Genomic DNA, 23,166 nt, shown 5'->3' on the forward strand with positions numbered 1-23,166 from the left:
CACCTTGTTCAAATTCGCGGATGACACTAAGATGTGGGGAGAAGTGGGCACGCTAGAAGAGAGGGAAGTAAATAAGGTCAAACATTTAAGATGGATTACATTTACAATGGAAACATTTTAAAAATACTTCAGAATTAAAAATGACTTTAACTGCATTGAGCCTTTCTAACACTGCACTTCTCAAAGGGCTTTCACACAAGACCATTTAATCATTCCTACTACAAAGATAAGAAAACCATAGTCAAGGGGCATGAACTGATTTGCACAAGGCTGCTGACAGACATTCACTTAAAGACCTGATGGGGCCTGATCTGCAATCCCAACAAACATGCTTCCTGCCATGCCACACATGCATGGCAGGATACGTGATTTGGTGATTAAGGATTAGATCCCAGTCATGCTTTACCTGCCAGTGCCAGGGCTTCCTCATCTGTATACTGGGAGTGATTACACACTCTTGTGCAAAGTGCATAAACAGCCGATTGTCAGCTAGGAACCAGGGTATGGTACCAGCCCCACTGCAATCTCCAGCCCCAGCCGACAAGCAGTTGATTGTCAAAACCCCGGTTAGATGCCATACATAGCACATGGGGACCCCAGGATCAGGGAGCCTCTCCCTGATCCTGGGGTCCTGTCATCATGGAGCCTTTAAAAATACTGTGTGCTGGGCTGCATGCATGGTTTTCTGACATCTCTGGTGCACAAGGATCTTGGGAGTGGGGAGAGGCTCTCATCTTCTAAAGAGCCCAGAAGTCCCCAGAATCTGAAAACCATATGTGCAGCCCAGCGCACGCATGGTTTTTGAATGTCTGCAATGCAGCAAGCCCAAGATCAAAGAGACACTATGACCATGGGCTCACCATGCTCCACACATCTGCCTCTCAGGCCTGGCCAGGGGTCCAAGTAGAAGACAGCTGTATCCCAGACTCTCGAGCTGCCCCATGCTGGATCCTCACACTTATCTGAGTGTCAGGATCCATCATGGGCTGGCCCCAACTGGCCACATGTTCCATTTAAGGTGCGATACAAACAAGCCATAAAGTTGATACACATTACACGTGGGATAACTTTGTAGCTAGCTTATTGTATTAACTCACCTTAAAAATCAACCTGAATGTGTGGCTGGGTTACTATTTAGGGCATCATTAATAGGTTAATTGCATCTTAAATGAAACAACAGGTAAAGAGAAAACAGAATCCAGACCTTTTGATTCCAGCACTTTAATTTTGCTCTGGGATTCACTACTTCCTTCAAACAAACAGGACATTAGTTATGGAATCTTGCATTATGACACAACATGCCCCAATTAAGCAATTCTATGAAGGCTTCAAGTGCATGCCATGATCTTTTACAGCCATGCAAAATCATAGCTATCTCAATGTGTCTCTACATCAAAGAATAGGGGAAAACACACTGGGATCAGATTTCAGGACAGGCACAATTGACTAAAATCTTTGGGTCCAAGAACCTTGCCTTCCCTTAAAGAATGGTTTCTAACACATTTCAAACCATATTTCTGCAAAAAAGTACATTACAAAGTGTCATGTAAAGCAGACTGTTTCCAAGGTATCCCAGCTGTTTACCAGCTCCAGAGTGCTTCCAAAAGGTTGTTTTTACTAGGCTTTTAATAGTTCTGGAGTACTGCCAGCAGTTAAGTGACACACAAAAAGTTAAAGTCCCAACATACAGACAAGCTACAATTTAAGGCCCCAATCCTGCCGACACATGTATGATTAGTCCTACTTCAAGAGTCATGAGCTCATACACATTCAGCAGGACTACCACCCTGCATAAAGTAACTCCTTGAACTTACTGGGGGCTAACTCAAGAAACTCCGCTACTAAGGTTATGTAGATGGAGACAAAAGTACACTTCAGCTGCTCCAAAAGGCGATGGGGAATTGCTGCTTGACAGCATGCATCAGCTGTTGTATTATAACTGTTATGCCTGCATGTTCCATAGCAAACTAAGTTAATTAAATGGCTCTAACATCCAATGAAAGAGGCTCCAAATTACAATGGTTTCACTACACTTGTATTGCTAAAGGATCATGTACATGTAACATACTGGCATTTATCAGTATCCTTTGATACCAATACCATTGTTAACTCCTACCACACAGCAACATTTCAAATATAAAAAGCTACTGTGCAGACCCTTACTGTAGGAGGGACATTTTTTTCTTCTAAATGTATAAGTAAGAGTAGCTGTAATGAGAACAAATGATGAGGGGATTAGTGCTTGTTTTTTAAAGGTTCGCATGAGAACTACATAGACTGCATGCCTTTGGTAAAGCCACAAGATGGCACCAAAGGACCAAAATTGCCAGAAAAAGTTTAAACCAAGTCACTAAATAGGCTGGAGCCATGTCATGATGATCCATGAAACTGTCCAAAAAAGGGGTCTAATAAAGGATAGCACAAAAAAATCCCTTGCCCTCCTCAACAAACAGAAGTTTTATCAGAAAGATTTACATATGGAGTCAGCTTTTGTCTTAACAAGCACCATACAATTCCCTCCCTGTCAAAATGAGAACCGCACAAATGCAGCTTGTGCAGTGGCTATACCTGTTAAAATCTGACACTCATCAGTAGATTGTGAACAAGTAGAAGCCTTCCCCCCCCCACCACCAAAAAAATAAAATAAAAGCCCTTAAGTGTCAAGATAAGTGATACTGAAATATTTATATTGAAAGCATGATGTGGGGTAAAAATCAGAAATTGGTACTGCTGGTGGCTCTTAAGAATTGAAAATAATTTTTGCTAATTTTCATGATACTAAATAATTGCTTCTTTAGTAGAAGAAAAATAGTTACTACTCTGGTGTTTCATTTTTTTCCACCTAAGGTACCAGTACATGTACAAGCAAGTGATATTTCCATTCAGACTGGATAAAGTTATTAACTTTGAAGTTATTCACTTATTATAAAAAAATGGACATGTTCAGCATGAACAACATGCATTGCCAACTGTATGTTTACTTGTGAAGGACCTGCAAGTACATTTATTATTCACAAGTGTGCGAGTTAAACTGAAGAACAATTGTGACCTTTTCATAGTTTGAGAGCTACTTTTTTTTTTTTTTTTTTTTTTTTTAAAGCCCACATATGACTGAGTAGAAAAACATTTAAAACTAGAGAACAGCAGATCACTTGATGTACTTCAGCACAGATTTTCAAGTGACTCTTCATTTGGGATAAATTCCTGGCACTTCCATAATATATTTGATTTTCATACATATGACCAAAACAACAAACATGCACCCCAAAACTCCAAGAATTAAGTTTTAAGGCATACTAATCACTGGCTGGTTAACTTTGTAATACACAGGCCTGATAACATTGTGGTGGGGGGAGTGGGGGAATTAACAAAAAAAAGGTCCTTCATTACAAACCTTCAAAGCATGATGCAGCAAAATAAAGATGCCCTTAAAAACTAAGGAACTGACTTTCAGACACATTGAGAACCTTCAACTTCAAGCCATGGAGAGCTGGAGATTCCTACTACCTCAAAAAAGTAGACCCTAGACTTAATTCCAAAACGAATGTGAACAGTAAAATAATGTTTACTTCTTCCACTAATAACATCATTTTTGTAATACAAATATTAAAAATAGGTTGAAGCAGCATTTAGATGAATGTCAAAAGTCAATAATCTCAAAGAAATGCACTGAATAGGAACACTATGGTACCTAGGCTGTGGACAGACATTACATTCACAGCACTGCATTTCGCCCCCGCCCCACAGCTCTATAAAAGCTACGTTACCCTCACAGGTGTGTCTGGTGGTGGTGGGTAGGCTGTTGACTTTGACAGCTGCTGCTTTTCAGCAGCTGCCAGCTGATCATTGATGGCCTACCCCTTTCTCTGAGTAACTGGACATCTGCAATTAGTAAACTAGTGAGAAATGTGAGGCAGTAACAAGCAGGATGGACTGCTCTGAGCAAAAGAGAAAAAAAAAAGTTCTTGCTAACATCTGGCAATAGTTCCTCCTGGTCAGAATGAGGACACTCTTAGAGGGATTTATCACTGAAGAAAGTTAGCTAAAACTTGCAGAACTGTCACTTCAAGCTACATTGGGACGGTGAAAGTCCTTGATGTCTTTCAATATTTTTTCCAAGGGTCCATGTGTCAGGAATTAGTTTGTCAGTGGTAGCAGCACTGGAGGCTCATGCACAGAGAAGCAACCCCTGTTTGGACAGAAATTAAATGACATGTCCAAAAATCACAAAGGGGGTTTCTGTAGCAGTGCCAGGAAATGAAGTGAAGTTGAACCAAAAGTTCATCTTTCTACTTCAGAAAGTGAAAGAACGAACACCTAATCCAGGAGCGAACAGCAAGGACTCCTATTACAGCAGCTTTAACATGACAGTAAATGGCCTTCTCAAATAAAAGTGTTATCCTAATTTAATGGTAATAAAACCATGTGCTCTACACTATAATATTGATTCTCTTTTTTTGTTACACAGCCATCTTGAGACTTAGCAAACATGAACATTCTACAAAGGATTTAGGATCCTTCTCAACCCACTGAAAATATTCATCTTCAAAGTAATGGGTTAATATATTTAGTTCACATTTCAAACATCTATCATATTAAAATAGCATCATTAGAGCACCAGAAAGCAACTTGTATTCAACAGGAACTAATCACCGAGCAAGGAAAAACTAACGTCCAGAAGACAGATTCCCCCTCCTCCCCGAACCACTTACTTTTTTTGGTGGGAGAAAAGTGTTGTAGGGCTTCACTTCACATAAGTCTGACATAGTATATGTATTTCAAGAGCATGAACAAAATAATTTGTTTGCATTCCCTGTGGTACTCTTTATACTTCTCTCTGTTTGGCACTGCTAAGTCTCTAAAGTCTTTGTTACAAAACACAGTAGTGCTTGAGATGCTTTTCTAGCATCTCCTGCATGGCAATAATAAAAGAAGCAAACCAAACTTTAACATAATCAAAACCACATGACGAACACTTAACCTTTTCCTTGTTATTACAGAGAACAGGTGTGCAAAGCTTTGCCCCACTATATGCTTCTTGATGTATCATATTTACTTAAATCCAAGACCAGGCTTTTCCCCCAACCAGCATGGGGGGAAAAATGCCTCATCTTGGATTCAACTACTGGCCTGCAGGAGGCAGTGGTTCAGCTCTGCCTTTGGCCCTGGGCTGAAGCAGGGGCTGAGCCACTTCCTGTCCCCAGGCAGAACAGCTTGCTTGGCGAGAGCAAGGGAGAACAAAGCAGCATCCTTCCTCTCCAACCTTGCCCCCCAAGCCAGTGCCCGCCCTCTAACCCACTGCCACAGGTGGCAGGAGTGTCAGACAGCAATGTGGGGGGGGTAGATATAGGGGGACAAGGGGCCTGGATCCTAAGGTAATTTGTTTGATTGGTCTTTTTAACACTGTTGAATGAGTACCTTATGTGCTTCTGTGCAACCACTGCATTACCGTCACAGCAGCAGCAATGCTAAAATGCGTTAGAAGGCATCTTCTTTTTTCTGTGGGACTTTGCAGAGGACTCTTTGATTTTAAGACTGACTATAGTTCCACTGGATTACTGAACACATCTCTGCATATTTTCCACTTAATATTTCTGCCTCCTCAGAGAGAGCTCAAAGTGAAACTACTAAAGAGAATGGATTAGTCTTTGGATTTAATGGAGCTCATCATGCAATTAGCACTAACACAAATTGTGCATAAGCCCAATCTTTAAACTAAATGTAGGAATTCTTAATCATCTGAATAGGGAAACCCTTGACTACAGCAATACTAGTGCAATGTGATGAAGTTTAAATCGACTCTCTCCAAGGGTGTATTATACATACACACACGCACATACACACACAACACAACCTTCTCTCTCCCATACACAAGAGGTTTCAATGGAAGTAAATTGTTTGGAAAGAATTAAATTTCTGCACACAGTCTATGCCACCACCAATTCTATCTGAAAATCTTCTTCATGAAGATCTTGAAGAGATTTACAAAAATTAGCATGTACTATTTTCCTACTGTAGTATAGGAAAACACTCTTTCCTATACTAGGAAAGCAGCAGCACCAGGCCCAGTGATTTAGTGACAACCCCCCAAATGCACAATTGTACTTTAATGATACTAATCACCAAGATTTTATTTAGCAAGGAATCAAGGATTAGTAACACCTATAAACATATAGTGTAAATATATACTTATTAGAAATGGTAATGGGTGGAGTGGATTCAAGGAAGGCAACAGGATCTGGTGGATAGTAAACACAGAAAGTATTTTCACACATAGAATGCAACAGTCATAATTAATCTAACTGGGAAAAAGTTCCATAGCTTCAAGTACAGATGGATTCAGGGAGACTCTTTCTACTGAAGTAGGTTTTAATCGACTGACTGCTGGGTTTTAGCTAGTCACCACTTCACAAAACAGTCCTCAGCAGGATTTACCTGGAAAAGCTAAGACTCTCCAAACCAAAGATTTAACAGGCATCTTGTGCAAATGCACCTGCATTTTTCTACACCTCATTTTGACATAACATGTTTAGAATTACAGGTATTGATTGCTGTTACGAAGATTTTATAGATGCATAAGTTTAGGACTGGATAGAAGCATGTGTAAAAATGTGTACATCCATGCAACACACATGAATTCATTCCCCCTCTTTTTGCTTGGAAAAAAAAAAACAAACGTTCAATGCAAGATACAGAATACTGCGATGATGGAGGGAAATACCTAAGCAAATATATTCCAATGTGGTTATTAATACCTATCATCAGCATTACTAAATGTCTCAGCTATTGACTAGTAATACATAATACTAGTCAACAGCCAAGACATACAGCCCCACAAATTATATATATAAAACAACGTTAAAAACATCAAACACACTATTGGGCAAATCATATAGTTTGCAACTACTGTGGCTTGGTTGATGTTACAGCCTGGACACTGCTTAAGGTAAATTACACAATGTCTGGGCACAGATTGCCATAGTATTTACTCTTACTTCACTTAAACTGGACCTCTCAGTATTTACTGACTGACATTTTACAGCTTACAAAGCAATCTGCCTTTCTTGTCTGGTACTCTTCTACTAGCGAATGCAATGCCAAACAGCTGACTATCTGGTTTCTAAAAATGGACTGTGCTGCAAACAGCATCCTGACAATTTAATAATTTGTCAAAGTAGTCCAACCAGTTATTATGAAGTACATATAGTAGGGTTCAGAGGTAAAGGTCGTCTACTTACTCACAAAGCAAAGTTAAAGTGCATCTGCTGACACTAAAAATCAGACAATTAAAAAAAATCCAAGACATTCCCTAGCAGACTTGACTTTAACATATGAATTCCACTGCAATTCTCACAACAGCAACTTCAGCTTCCTACAAAGAATGTGTTTTCATTTCTCCTTTCCCCATTTGTTCATAATTTCTATCCTATCACTGCATTAGAGGTTGCTGCAACTTAAGTGAAACAGAATGTAAAATAAACTTGTTTATAGCATGTCAGACAGTAGAGATAATGCATCTTGCCCTGAAATTCTATCGCTGAAAAATTATCTTAGATTTTTTTAAATAAATGTTTTCCCTAAGCAACAATGTCTTTTTTTTTTTTTTGGCTTTTCTGGCACATATGAACAGCAGCTGCATGTAGTTTGGACACCTAAATGAGATGATCATACCCTCCATATTTTATTTTTAGCTAAAACATGAATGAAAGGAAATATGTAAGGCCTTCTGTGTTGGAAAATTGGCCCTTCAGTCGCCTTAGCAACAGAAAAACTGGCCCTAAATTTCCAAAATGATTATTGTGTTCTCAGTGTTCAACTTTGAATGATTTTTGGAAAAAAAAACTCAGCTCCATTAGCCTATATATCAAACTTCTTCAAGTCTGGGCATCCAAACTTCTAAAGTTTGAGTGGTACTCAAAGTCACTTTAGAAAATTAAGGGCCTGATCCTGTAAGGTACTGAGTGCCCTTCTTCATCGCTGACTTCTCTAGGAATTAAACATGGCCTAGAATGTGCAGTCTCCTCACCCCCATTTAAAAGCAGGTCCCCAAAACCTTTTAACAAATGTTTCCATGTTACGTGGGAACAGTCTTGTCACTAATGGTGTGGGTCAGTTATTAGACTTAGAGCATATTTTCCTAGCAATATCTGGATATTGGTCCAAACCCCCACAAATGTAAGACCTCACCAACAGCTTTATGAAGAGAGACATACCTCAAACTGCTCTGCTCATCTAAGCTATCTTTACACACAATGAAGCAGCCAATACCTTGATTTTGGAACCTACATATTCTTCAATCTTCTCTCTCAGTTACTTTGGCCTCTTTAACCCTACGTGTACTGTGGATACTTCTACTCCTCTATAGCATTCATTCAACTGACAGGTTGAGAAACACCAGTATCTTAAGGGTTAAGTGAAGAACACCTTTATTTCAGCTTTACTACCCTCATTTAGCTAGCTTGCACCCTGTTATTTTTTAAGATTAGACCCTTTTTTTTAAAGGCAGAAGGTTACGGCCTTCAATAGCACAGTATTTGTCTTTTCCTCTTGCCTTGAAGCTCTGCTATCCATTCTGGCCAGGGATGCCCTGTTATTTACAATATATTATTATTTCAGGGTTACCATCATCCATTCACAATGGTGTTGTACTTAATTGCAGAGTTAAGCGAAGAAATGTTCCTCTGTTTAGTACTTTACCTATCACCTCCAGTTGAGCTCACGTCAATGCCTCTACAATCCACCTATAATTTTCAGAGGTGGATACTGTACACCTGTAAAAAACTACTCTTTTCTGAAAAGCAAGGCAACTACCTTATCCAAAAATTTAAGTGTTGCATTTTTATTCAAATAAATAAGCTTAACAGATGTTTTTCATTTACATCCTGTATAATCAAAAGTTAACTTTAATTTGACCACCATACCTTTTTCCTGTTTTAGGATGGTGCTTTGAGATGACACCAGCATATGCCAAATTAAGCAGATTTTAGAGATTTGTGCAAGAAACTTTTAAAATGCCTACTTCCATCATGGCTGATCGCATAATGTTGTATTTTTTTTAAATCTCAGTACCATACAACAACCTGAAAAGTTCTGAAGAAGGTTCCTGGAATCAAGAATCTATAAATATGCCCCCAATTTAAAAAATAGTTACATTTTAAGCCTATACGTACATAATAGCCCCTTGGATGCTATACTATAAAATGCCCTTATATCCATTTATAAAGGACTGATTTTTCTCAAAACAGATATAATTAAGAAAATGGAAATTAACAAAAAAGAAACTTTAGCTCTGGAAGGCATTCGTATTAAGCAAAGTACTAAAGTGGGTGCTTAACTTTAAAGTTAACAAGAATGGATGTAGGCATATCTTAAGTGCTTTCTTGAACTGAGGCCACAAACTATTAGAATTGTAGATTTATTATATAAACCAATATAAGTAAGACATTCAAGAAAGAAACAAAAAGGATCCCTCACACTTTCTGAAGTGACAATGCATATAATGTCGCTGGAGGCTGTTGTTTGAAATGGCAACACTCCATTCCAGGTCCTTCTGCAAATACTGGATTCTCTTTTCTTAGGTCCCAGAGTTAAAAATGTGGGGATGGATGGTGAGAACTCACACTTTTCTAGACACTGCTTCTATATGCAACTCAGACATAACATTGTATTGAGGGAGATTCTCAAGGGTTTTTTCTTCATACTGGGGAGCATAGATTTTGACTTCCGGTTTTAAATTAAACTTTAAACCCAAAACCAAACTGATTTACCAAAGCAGTCTCCATATTATGTACTACCCTTAAATCCAACCAACTAAACATGCAGATCTATATGATCTCTCCATGCAGCAATTAAAAGATTGGATAGGATTTCAAAAGATAAACTGTATAACATGGCTATTTTTTTTGCTACAACCTTAAAAATAAGTTTATTTTTAGAGGCTTTTTGTTTATTTGTTTTTTAGATACAGAAGCAAGTAAAATTAAACAACAAGGGTCAGGTCTTTAATACAATAATATTACCTATCATATGCCAAGATGTCTATTAAAGTTTCCCTGAAGAGGAAAGTTTCTCAGCAAAGTATGGAGGTATTAGGAATCAGTATACCATTTCCAAGAGGCAGGAATATAAAACTACCTGTCAGGTAATCCAAGATAACCAAAGAGATGTGTTCAATCCTTAATTTTTTTTCTGTTCAGCATCAAGTGAATCCAAGTTATTTGACCACTTGACAGCACTTCCAAGTTCTATTAATTCCCAGTTTCTCTCCCCTTGTCACCATGTCCTGTATCAAAAAGCCTGACAATTTTGTTGTTGGGAGATATCCACCAATAGTCTGTTCTTTGGTGGCTAATGCAGACCTGGTCAGACAACCAATTCAGAGAGTAGTTTTTGTTTGTTTTAATAAATAAATAATGTTTATTAGTAATAAGTTGTACTGCTGATAAAAAACAGCAGCACTACTAGTTCATGCTTTCTGAATGCAAGGCAAATTCAATGCATTTGGCTCAATGCATCTAGAACTATGAATACTCATTTCTATTTCAAAAGGGTCCCAATAATGTGTTAAAAAATTAAATGATTATAATAAAATTGCATTTTCCCGTTTTATTTTTTTTGTTTGACCCCAAAATCACATGAGCAGAGAATAGTTAGCCACATTAATCTGAAGTCATAAGGAAGGCAGAATAGATACGCACCTCACAGACTAACTAAATCAGAGACACCTAAACTTTTGTAAGCAGTGGCTCATCACCATATGCTATGCATCTTCTAGGATTTGGTTTCTAAGGTGAAAATCTACCCTGCCTTCTGTCCAAAATAGGCATCAGAAAAGTAGAGGCACTATTACTCAAGACTTCATTATCTGCAAGTTGAGAATCAAAATTAATTCTACTCAAAAAACAAATAATGTAAATGTAATAAGACCAAAATGCCTGAAACGAGGGTTAATACTACAGGTACAGAATTAAATGTCAATCCCCATCCTGATTTGTGATTTTACAAATAAGGTGTCAAGTTCTGAGGACACTCTTGCCTAAGAAACAGAAAGGCAAAACAAGGCTTAAAGGACAATGGGTCAATTGCCCCTTTGCCCAAGTTTAATTAATTCATTTTGGGGGGGGGAAGAAATCAAGGCAGGAGATACTATGCATGTTAGAACAGAACACTATGGATAAAATTCTGTTCTTGCCCTCATTTTAAGGGCAGATGGAAGTCCCAGGGAGAGAGAGAGTGTGAGTGTGTGTGTGAGTGAGTGATACATATATCTATTAATTTGAATTGTAAACTTTGTTCAAAGAGGAAGGGAAGACAGACCTACCTTTTAGGATATAACAACTTACCTTTTTACCACCTGTTACAAACTGTTTGCAGGGGGATTTCACAAACTGAGGGTGAACAGCAACAATCTGGATTTAATGTGGGAGGAAAATAATTCCTGTTGAAGTTATTAAGCATTATAGGGACTTCAGCTGCAACAACAACACTTGTTTTAACTTTCAAATTAGCTAAACATTGCCATATACAGATTATTACAACTACATTCCTTTTACTGGGTGACAAGACATAAAAATGTTATTTTCCCATTAAGAGTTACAGGGAACTTCTAAACAGTGAATGGGCTATACTGGACTACACCTCTCAGCAAAATTGTGATGACTGTTCTTTCCACAAACCAAAACCTTACGTCAAACTAGCTGGTCTCCTTTTTTCCCTACAAGAACTCTTTCTGGCCCAGTACAGACATTACACTTTTACTGGTATAAGTGATAGGAAACCGGTCTATACCCATGACAGAACAGAAGTTCTGTTACAGAAACCAATCTAGACCCATAACAGAAGTTCAATACACAGACCGGTTTAAAAATGTCAGAACCTGGTCCAAGATTTGCCCCCCCTCCACCAAAGGACGGATGTGTTCACTACCCATCTAAACTATGGCAGTTACAGGAAACCACATAACTTAGATCAGTTCCACCTCAGGCTTTCTGAATATCTATACCTAGCCTCAGAGAGGATACCTAGGTCTTCACAGAATCCTACTATTGCTGGGAGCAGCATAATGCAATGAGGAACTCAGGGCACAGGGACACTGGCAACATCCAGTTGCCACCATGCTGCTGGCATGATCATGACTGAGCAGCTGCTGGTGGCGGCTGTTTTCTTTTGCACCCCTTTTCTCCCCCCAGTGAGTTGGCACCTACGGTAGTTTCTCCTAATTGCCCCAATCTAGTGATGTCACTGACTACTAGCTTCTGATGGCTAGCCAGTTACCTAGATGAACTTAAGAGAACAGTAATTTAAGTTTTTCCCTCAACAGAGTATGCATCACCATTGTGATGTCACCACCCACTGCTTTCTCCCAGGGTAAGTTTAAGATTATAATCAATTCAAATACTGACCTAGCAGAACCCTCAAAATTTATAATCACAGACTTACAAGAAGAGAGGAATAAGTTAAGACAGAAAACAGCAGATGGCTGACAATTTCCCCTTACGTTTTGCATTCTGTATTTGAAAAACTCAGTACTACTTTCTACAAAACCTAGATCAACTTTTCCCCCCAACATAACCAGATCAGAAGTTTTTATGCTAACACAGCAAACCATTTTCGGGTGATCTGAATATTAGCACAGGGAAGAAGCATTACTTTATTTTGCAGAATAGGAGTCAGCATGATCCTTATGTTATTAAAGACAAAAATGCTGCAATTTATTAAGGATTAATTAAAAAGTACTTACTTTAATAGGACAGTCAAATGTTTCATGAAATTCTTCTCCCGAATACAATCCACACACCTGTACCTAGAGAGGTATTTTTAAAATAAAATCAAAATTACCTAATAATAAATTTCACAAGGGAAATGATGAACATAATGTCACTTCATGACTGGAAGATAAATGCAACAGATCACACACTTTACTTTAAAAATGCAGTAAACTTAACAATTCAGAGTTATCCTAGGCTTACTTGAAATCCATTAAGGTATCTCATGAAACATTTTCAGCAGTATAAGAGTGCTTCCTGGCAATTAAGTTTTTACAAGCGCTACGAGTTCCCTATGCTCTGAGCTGAGCACTTTTGTTAAACAGACACTGATCTGGATTAGAGATGAGTAACTTAATAAAACTCAGTGGAACATATATTAAAAGCTTCTCTGAGAAGGAATTGCCTTTCTTCTTCTTTTTTAAAATTATCACAGTTAAACTTCAAAGATGTTTTTTTATAATACTTAACATTTTAAAAAAAATCTGGGCTATAAAGCAGAAGTAGAATGAAAACCAAGCACCACAATTTTTCCTGACTTTATCTAAAAACATTTCAGCTTCTTTCCCTTACACACAGAAACCACTGTATGAAGCCCCTCCCTGCCTCTTTTCGTTACTGTGAAATAGAAGTTTGTAAATGGGGACTGGTTTGGTCACACTAAATGTTTTCTGCACTTTAAAGAATAGGTAAGAATAAAGAATGAATGCAATAAAAGAGCAAAGACAGACACACAACAGAAGAGTTCTCTCAACACTAATTAAATTTAAATGGAAGGTGAGAATTGTTCCTGGAAAGATGCAGATAGTCAGTTCAGAATGGAATAAATGACAGGTAATGGAAAACTTTTTTTTAAAGAGTTTACAAAAGTCCCTACAAGTGCTATAATCCTGGAAAAGTAGTGCAGCATCAGACAGACTGACAGCACATGTTCGTGGTTGAGGGTCATTTGAGGCTCTGTAAAAGCCAGACATTGTAATGAACTCTCTTCTCAACTTCCAGCAACCATCATGTATACTCAAGAGAGACCCAATATCAAGAAAAAGGGATGTAAAGGATGCCCAGAACGCAAATTAGAACAATAGGATGATTCTTTTAAACTTTAATTAAATTTAGACTTTAAAGAAAAAAAAAAAAAGGTTACATAGACTTAAAATGAAATTCCAGGTCTGTTCAAGAACCCCGCTTCTAAACCCTAGTACTTACTTATTTATACTCTGGATTATCAATTAACGAGCTACACCCAGGTTTATTTAGTTCAAATGCTATTGTCAATGGACAAAAAGGAATCATTGGTTATATATGTAACGCTATGCAGGGAAATCAGAGGGAATAGCGGAGGCACTAACTAGTTTGACTAGTCTGTCAACAAATTACATTCTGCCCACAGTCGGACACAATTATCTAACAGGTCTTTTCCAGCTTTGTTATCTACAGTTATTACAATCCCCAATGAGTCTTTCAGTAGAAAAAAAAATAAAACAGAGGGAAGGGAAGTACATAGTATCTAGGGAAAGTCAACAGCAATAAGCCAAAGAACCTTTGGTTCAATGTCTCCATGGCAAGATTCACTGGAATGCTACATTATGGAGGACTCTACAGAGTGCCTGGAGACCAGCGGTCACCAACCAGTGGATCTCAATTCACCAGAAGATCTTAGAGCCTCTTGGAGTTGATCTGAGGCTGGGGTGGAGGGCTGAGTGCCCGCATGCATGCACGCGTGTGCCCCAGCCCAGCAGGTCAGTCCATGGGGAAGAGAAGAAGTGGGGGCTAGACAGAGGCCCCCACAGTGAGGGACAGTGCCGCAGAGGCAGGAGCAGGGGTAAATTGAGTGGGGCCCTGGCTGGAAGGGACTTATCTGTTGGGGAGGCATGCCCCCAAATAATTTTTTCTCTCTCTGACCATCTGCCCCCCGCCACCTCCCTCCCCACAGATTACCTGCTGGGTTTGGGGGGGGGGGAGGGGGAAGGAGTTGGGGCAGCACACAGTAGATCTTGGGTTGCTTTTCAATGCCAAAGGTGATCTCCTACTTAAAAAAATTGGAGACCACCGCTGTAGACACAGATGTGGAATAAACTGGCCATTAGATAATCACCGATGGCTTGAAAAGAATATAATCAGAAACAGCAGTTGACTGAGAAGCAAAGTCATATTTGGCTTGGCAGCATGTCCAGAAGACAGTCACACTAATGTCATTTCAGCCACCTCATCTCTTCCTACTCGGCTCATTTCTTGGATATTTCCTAAATATTATTACCAACCTTGGTCAAACATGACTTATTCACTGGTGGATATACAGTCTATACCACGCTTTATACAGCATTCCACGTACCAGCCTGGGCCAACCTACCACTCCAGAGGAATGAAAATCAATACCTAGATGCAGTGAGACAGCATCACAGGGCTCTGATTATGTGGTATGTGTATATGGTTATACACGAATAAGACTGAACTGCCTCTAAGCCAACAAAATCTTTTGGTTGTTGGGGTTTTCTTGGAGAAAGGGAGACAAATGAGAATGGCACATCATGCAATAGAGGAAACAAAATAATCAAGAGGCAGAGGAAAGGAAGAAGTTAAAAGATACAAATCTTTTACTCACTTAGGAAATCTAACCATTTAAAGCACATGCATGTACACTAGCTTCTCATATTTAAAAGTGAAAAATCAAAATTAACATCAACAATAGATGAAATAACTATGGCAACTAGAATGATAATTCTCCCATTAAAGTACTGCACTGCACGTAACAGTACAAGTTTTCAACATTTATATTTCTTTAAGAATTTGGAAGCAAAATGGATCCAGTTAACTAAAGGGAAAAAAACAACACAGCATAAAATGTAAGTTATCATCATGTTTACTCAGGGGACCCTATAGATCAGTTTATTACTTCTTAATGTCTTTTATCCTACAGAGAGAAAGTGATTCTTTTGAAATTACAAAGCTATATTGGATTTATCTAGTTCTATTTTCTTTCTCCATTTAGTTTATCACATTTTTTGGGTAGTCTAAAATGGAGGCCCCTACATTTTGCAGATCCTCTGTATTTGAGTTTTTGCAGTACCTTTCTTCCCAACTTTACAGCTTTATTCTGGGCCTTAATTATTACAATAAATGTTACCTTAAGTTAAAGTGGGTAAAAAAGAATGGTCAGAGCACCATGTCAAGGCTTCCTGATTTTGCTGTTTCTTTAAGCGAACGGGTTCCAAGTTTCAGCATCTAGCAGTGGAGTCTCACAGAGTATTTTGTTATTCTCTTGGTTCTCACGAAAGTCAACTGTTATTCTCTCTCCCTGACCAATTCAGAGGAAGTGCTCTCTCTCAGTCAGAAAAGCCGATTCAATGATAGAGTGTGGGAGTAATAAAGGAGGAAAATGAAATAGTAATAAATTATGCAATTTAGAGAAAGAGAAAAAGCAGTTTGCATCACTTAATTTTCTTCCAAGAAGGTGAACTGCCTTCTTCTCTCTTTGTGTAAATTGACTTCTGTTTGGAGGTAAAATTGCTCAGTGTGTGATGCAAATAACTGTCCTTTGGGCAGCCCAACAAAACCACACCAGTTCATGGAAAATTCTCATGACACTATATCTGCTTCAAAAATCTGCATCATCTATTTTTATCCAATGTTTATTTAACAGAACCAAATTATTTCTCCTTTTTGTAACTCTGTATACAGAGTTTATCATTCTCAACAGGTGTTTTTTACCTATAAAACAACAAGAAAGATATGGAGCTCTACAAAAACATCCTGCCAATGTCTCACTTGTGGTAAAGGTTGTGTGTAAGAGTGACAGCTACAAGAACCTAGCTGAGGCCTTATTTTAATAGGTCTGCACAAAAGGGCAAATATAGTGCCCAGCTGTAAGAAAGAGAAGAAGGAAGATCCAAGGAACTACAAACCAGTCAGCCTCATCTTGATCCCTAGAAAAATCATGGAGCAGGTCCTCAAGGAATCCATTTTTAAGCACTTGGAGGAGAAAAAAAAAAAAGTGATCAGGAACAGTCAGCATGGATTCATCAAGGACAAGTCATGTCTGATCAACCCGATTGCTTTCTATGATGAAATGACTGACTCTGTGGATGTGGGGAAAGCAATGGACACAATATACCTTGACTTTAGCAAGGCTTTTGATACGGTCTCCCATACCATTCTTGCAAGGAAGCTAAGGGTATATAGGCTGTATGAATGGACTGTAAGGTGGGCAGAAAGCTGGCTGGATCATCAGACTCAACAGATAGTGACCAATGGCTTGAAGTCTACTTGGCAGCCAGTATCAAGTGGAGTGCCTGGAGCTGGTTTTGTTCGATAGCTCCATCAGTGACCTGGGAGATGGCATAAAGTGCACCCTAAACAAGTTCGCAGATTACACCAAGACAGGGGGTGTAGTAGATTAGCTGGAGGATAGGGCTAAGATTCAGTGATCTAGACAAATTGGAGGATTGGGCCAAAAGAAATCTCCTGAGGTTCAACAAGAACATGTGAAAAGTGCTGCACTTAGGATGGAAAAATCCCATGCAGGCTTGGGACCACCTGGCTAAGCAGCATCTTTCCAGAAAAGGACCTGGGGGTTACAGTGGACAATAAGCTAAATATGAGTTAAGAGTGTATCCTCACTGCCAAGAAGACTAATAGCATACTGGGCTGCTGTTAGTGTGCTGTCAGCAAATCAAGGAAAGTAATTATTCTCCTCTATATGGGACTGGCGAGGTGAAAACTGGAGTACTGTGTCCAGTTTTGGGTCCCCTATTACAGAAAGGGCAAGTTAGAGTCCAGCGGGGGGGGGACAACAAAAATGGTGAGGGGGCTGGGGCACATGGCTTCTGAGGAAGGGCTGAGGGAATTGGGCTTATTTAGTCTGCAGAAGAGAAGACTGAGGGGAGATTTGATAGTAGCCTTTCACCATCTGAAGGGTGATTCCAAAGACTATAGAGCTAGGCGTGCGCAAAGTCCGGCCCATGGGCTGGATAGGGTCCATGGCAGACTCCATTTCCCAGCAGCCCCTGCCCACATTGCTGCAGCCTGTTTCCATGGAGTCCCCAATAATAACAGTGCTGTGACAGTGCTGGGCCAGGGTATCCATGCAAACCAGCCCCAGTAGTACTGGCAGCATGCACAGCTGGGTGGGGAGCTGCTCCAAGGCCAGGACTGGGATCTTGCAGTGGGACAGCACGGTCCAGAGCTGGGGCAGAGCCATGATCCACTGCTTGCATGTCCCTGCCTGTCCCTTGGACCACACTGTCACTGCTGCAAAATCCCAGCCTCGGAGCAGCTCCCTGCCCAGCTATGTGCCCTGCCAGCACTGCTGGGGCCAGTCACCCTGGAAACCCTGGCCCCACATTGTCACAGGACCACCACTCCTGGGGTCTACATAAAAACTGGCTGCAGCACCACCAGCAGGGGCTGCTGGGAAATGGAGTTTGGCCACTGGCGGGGTCTGCCATTTTGGCCACCCCTGAGCTAGACTGTTCTCAGTGGTGGCAGATGACAGTAAAAGGAGCAATGGTTTCAAATTGTAATCTGTATTTCTATAGCACAACCTTTTGTGGGCTGAAGCTCACTTTATCAGATGCTGTGAATGTATGTGTACAAAACAGAATACAAGGAGAGAAATTTTCAAGGGAGAAGGAAGTGGAGGGGGCAGTACTGGGAGAGGCAACCAAAGTAGGCAACCATTGATCCTCTGGATCATGGCACACATGTAAGAGGTCTAGTCAGGTGCCTGATGAATCTGCTTGTACAGAGTCTTGCGACCAAGACCTTCGACACATAAGCCTATGCAGGAGTATGAAGGAACGGAAGCTCCCCAAGACCTACCATCCCTCCCCCCTCCTTTAGACCACTGAGACACAATTCAAAGGCCAGACCAAGTGCCTCAATGCTTATAGCTTCTGTCAGACGGCAATAAATAAGAACTGCTGCTGACTGCCTAAAGCCTGAGAGGCCACTCTGAAGTCAACAATGGGAGTGTCCATGGAAGTCAGTCCTGCTTGTCTTCCTGCAAATGATATCAAATTGGTATTCATTCATTCTTTCATGTAGGGATTGCCCTGACTGTCCAACGTAGACAGCAGAGGGGCACTGTGAGCAGGTGACAGCATATATAACACTGGTAGAGCTGCAAGCAACTGAACCTCAGATGTCATAATCCATGTTTTATTTGGTCCAGTGATGATGTGGTCTGTATTGATGTTGGGGCACAGCAGACATCTGTGTTTGATGCAAGGCCTTACAATCCCAGTGAGAATGGGAGTTAGGTAGCCTGCTGCTTCAGGTTCATGACTGAGATCAGGGCTGCTTGTAAGCCAGGCCAGTTTTGTCCCAGGTGACTACTTTGAGATGGTCATCCTTTTCCAGGACAGGCCTGGAGGTCCTTGATGATGTGTCTATGGTGTTCAAGCCATGGGTTGTAGGGGGGCTCTGTTGTCCTTGTCTGGGTTGGTACTGTAGCAGATGAGAGCAAGATCTGAGTCTGGCTTTGTTGATTTGAGTGGCTACAGTTTTGGGTTTGTTTTGTTATTGTAGGATGCTCTGCTCCAGATCCTTTAGGTATGCATTCTAGTCAGCGGGATCAGAGCAGATAGGGTTGTAAATACAACGTGGCTGTGGACAATGGATCTAGCAGTGGCTGGCGGTATGGAGATGGGGTTGTAAACAGACTTTGGCTGTAGACAATTGATCTAGTGTAGCTAGTGGAGATCAATTGGTTTCCAAAACCATGTGCTTTAAACAATAGATAGAGCAGACTGAAAAACAGGGTGTCCACCTGGGGCTGGAAGTCTGAAGTAAAGGAACTTTAGTCCACAGCTAAATTGCTATGGAGTATTCAAGGCTGTACAAATGGGAGAGAAAACAGATGAGCTAACTTTGGGGTGCTTAGGCTTCTCCAAACTGGATTGGGAACAGAGGGACTCCTTAACCCTTTGGATGTAGCAGGGGCTTCTGGCTGCATGGCCTTTGCACCCCACTAAATGCTTTTATTGAAGAAGAGTGGTCTGCTTTACTGCTTGGGACTTTGAAGTGAGCACCTTTCTGCTTTGAAGAGATAAAATTCCTCTTCTGGAGCTGAATGGTTGGGTCTGGAAGCAGAGTTGGAGATAGCCAGGGAGGATCAGGGACTGAATGGCCAGGGCCTCAGAGCTGGAAGGAGTCAGGGGTCTTCCCCACTCTAGAAGCCATGCTTAGGCTGGCTGCAGGGGGTACTCAAAAAAGACCAGACAAGACCAGGGCCTCAAGTAAGCACTCCTCTGGGAATCCGTGACAGGCTGCCTCTACTTTCAGTAATCATCCTGCAAAGACTTGCACTGCGAAGAAATAAGCAAATGCAAGTAAGGCTCTGCATCCTGGGCAAAGCCAGCTGCTGTGTTGCCAGGACAGGTGATCCAAGCAACAGTCCACTGCAGCAGCTATTTTTGCATCCCCACCCCCAAAAAGTGGAATCTGGGGTTACCTCTGTAGGTGATTGTCTACAGTTTACTTCAAGAGAACAATATGCTCGAGGAACATCAACCACCATTACTCATTCCCCACCATCTACTGCTAAGGCACTTTAATAGCTGCCATTGCCTGCAGCCTACCCCAGGATATAACTGTCATTCTGCTTCAGAATATACACTGGTGTACAAAACTCATGTAAATAACCCCGGTGTAAATCTGCCTGGGGTGCAGACCTTAATACAGCGGACAATCAGAGCCTTAAAGACTCTCCCTGCCCAGAAATTTTATGCAGATTTACAAACACTACAGCAACCATTTTGGGTGGAAGCTACATAAACAAAATGGGAAATACAATTCCTGACTTACATTAACAGGTGGTGTTATGTTAAGTAAACGTGCTTTAAAAAAAAAAGAGAGAGAGAGAGACAAAGCAGGTTGGATAGATTTGTATCTTTGCTTTCTGCACCCCCTGCACGCACTGAATTCTAGTTGCATTCTCCCAATATTTCCTGCTGATTCTTTTGTAGATCAGCACCACTTCTGAGGTAAGCTCAAAGACATTGGAAACATCCAATTCTTTGAAGTCTCCAGATGAACTTTTACCTGCTCAGCATGGGGAGACAGTAATGCTCCTGGTCTGCACAAAAAGTACTGAATACTGCACTTGAACTTCAACCTTAAGTAGAAGGGAGCCAGAGCAGCTCTGGATTTTGGAAGAAGAGGTCACGCTCCCTTATGCATTAGGGCACCTAATTTGATCACCTGAAGCAACAGGAACAAAAACTTGACCCAGCAGAACCATTCCCCCGCCCCAGTAAAACATAGAATATGCTTTCTAAAGGAATGTATTACACTACACGTCAGAAACAAAACTTGTTTTATAGAATCATAGAAAGTTAGGGTTGGAAGGGACCTCAGTCCAACCCCCTGCTTGAAACAGGACCATCCCTAACTAGATCGTCTGAGACAAGATTTTGTCTAGCTGGGTTTTGAAAACCTCTAAGGATGGAGCTTCCACCACCTCTCTGCGTAACCTGATCCAGTATTTACTACCCTCCTAGTGAGAAAATTCTTCTTAATATCTAAACTTCCCTTGCTGCAACTTGAAACCATTGCTCCTTGTCCTGTCATCTGCCACTACTGAGAACAGTCTAGCTCCATCCTCTTTCGAACCCCGCTTCAGGTAGTTGAAGGCAGCTATTAAGTCCCCTCTCAGTCTCCTCTTCTCTAGACTAAATAAGCCCAGTTCCCTCAGCCTAAGTCATGTCCCTCATCCCCCTCACCATTTGTGGCACCCTCTGCTGGACTCTCCCCAATTTGTCCACATCCTTTCTGTAGTGGGGGCCCCAAAACTGAACATACTACTCCATATGTGGCCTCACCACTGCTGAACAGGGGAGAATAATCACTTCCCTGACCTACTGGCAACACACCAAACAATGCAGCCCAGGATGCTGTTAGCCTTCTTGACAACAAGGCGCACTGCACCGCGGGCTCACATTCAGCTTATTGTCCACTGTAACCCCCAGGTCCTTTTCTGGAAAGCTGCTGCTTAGCCAGGTGGTCCGAAGCCTGCCCTGGTGCACGGGATTCTTCCATCTTAAGTGCAGGACTTTACACATGTCCTTGTTGAACATCAGGAGATTTCTTTTGGCCCAATCCTCCAATTTGTCTAGGTCACTGAATCCTAGCCCTATCCTCCAGCTTATCTACTACACCCCCCAGCTTGGTGTAATCTGCAAACTTGGTTAGGGTGCACTTTATGCCATCTCCCAGGTCACTGACGGAGCTATCGAACAAAACCGGCCCCAGGACCTACCCACGGTCCATTTCTGCAGAGCTGCTGCCCAGCCAGTCAGTCCCCAGCCTGTACTGGTGCATGGGATTGTTCTGTCCTAAGTGCAGGACTTTGCACTTGTCCTTGTTGAATCTCATGAGATTTCTTTTGGCCCAATCCTCCAATTTGTCTGGGTCACTCTGAATCCTAGCCCCACCCTCCTGCATATCTACCACTACTCCCAGCTTGGTGTCATCTGCAAACTTGCTGAGGGTGCACTCTACGCAATCTTCCAGGTGGTTGATGAAGAAAGTGAACAAAACCAGCCCCAGGATCAACTCCCCTTGATCCTGGCTGCCAACTAGAGATCGAGCCATTGATTACTAGTCTCTGAGCCTAATGCCCAAGCCAGTTTTCTAGCCACCTTACAGTCCATTCATCTAGCCCACTGGCCTCCCCACATCCACAGAGCCAGTGCTTAGGCTTAGGTCAGTCATCTCATCATAGAAGGCAATCAGCTTGATCAGGCATGACTTGCCCCTGGTGAATCCATGCTGATTGTGCCTAATCACCCTTTTCTGCTCCAAGTGATTAAGAAATGGATTCCTTGAGGATCTGCTCCATGATTTTTCTGGGAATGAGGTGAGGCTGACTGGTCTGTAATTCCCTGGACCCTCCTTCTTCCCTTTCTTAAATATGGGCACTATGTTTGCCCTTCTTCAATCACCTGGGACCTCTCCTGATTGCCATGAGTTTTCCAAGATGATAGCCAATGGCTCTGCAATCACATTAACCAGCTCCCTCAACACCCTCGAGTTCACTTCATCCGGCCCCATGGACATATACATGTTCAGCTTTTCCAAGTAGTCCCTAACCTGTTCTTTCACCACTGAGGGCTGCTCGCCTCTTCCCCAGACTGTCCTGCCTGGCGCAGTAGTCTGGGAGATGACCTTGCCTGTGAAGAATGAAGCAAAAAAGGTATTGAGTTCTTCAGCCTTTTCTGCATCCTCTGTCACAAGGTTGCCTCCCCCATTCAGTAAGGGAACAAGACTTTCCCTGATCCTCCTCTTGCTACTTAGATATTTGTAGTAACCCTTCTCGTTACCCTCCATATCCCTTGCTAACTTCAACTGCATTCTGGCCTTCCTGACTTCATCCCTGCATGGATGAGCAATGCTCTTATATTCT

At 41.2% G+C, this 23,166-nt stretch overlaps 1 protein-coding gene across 4 annotated transcripts in view; it reads right to left on the minus strand.

Moving 5' to 3' along the window:
- The window catches only part of VPS41 (VPS41, HOPS complex subunit), a 185,012-nt gene that overhangs the window by 89,089 nt on the left and 72,757 nt on the right, over positions 1-23,166 (minus strand). For all 4 annotated transcript variants that reach the window (XM_019509076.1, XM_019509074.1, XM_019509075.1 and 1 more), the window contains 2 exons: positions 12,740-12,802; positions 11,343-11,408 (listed from right to left, as the gene is read on the minus strand). In XM_019509076.1, coding sequence (XP_019364621.1) covers positions 11,343-11,408; positions 12,740-12,802 — 129 coding nt within the window. The remainder of the gene's footprint in view (positions 1-11,342; positions 11,409-12,739; positions 12,803-23,166) is intronic.

This window comes from Gavialis gangeticus, unplaced genomic scaffold (genome assembly GCF_001723915.1).
Source record: "Gavialis gangeticus isolate Ggan-Ray unplaced genomic scaffold, GavGan_comp1, whole genome shotgun sequence".
Taxonomy (NCBI): domain Eukaryota; kingdom Metazoa; phylum Chordata; order Crocodylia; family Gavialidae; genus Gavialis; species Gavialis gangeticus.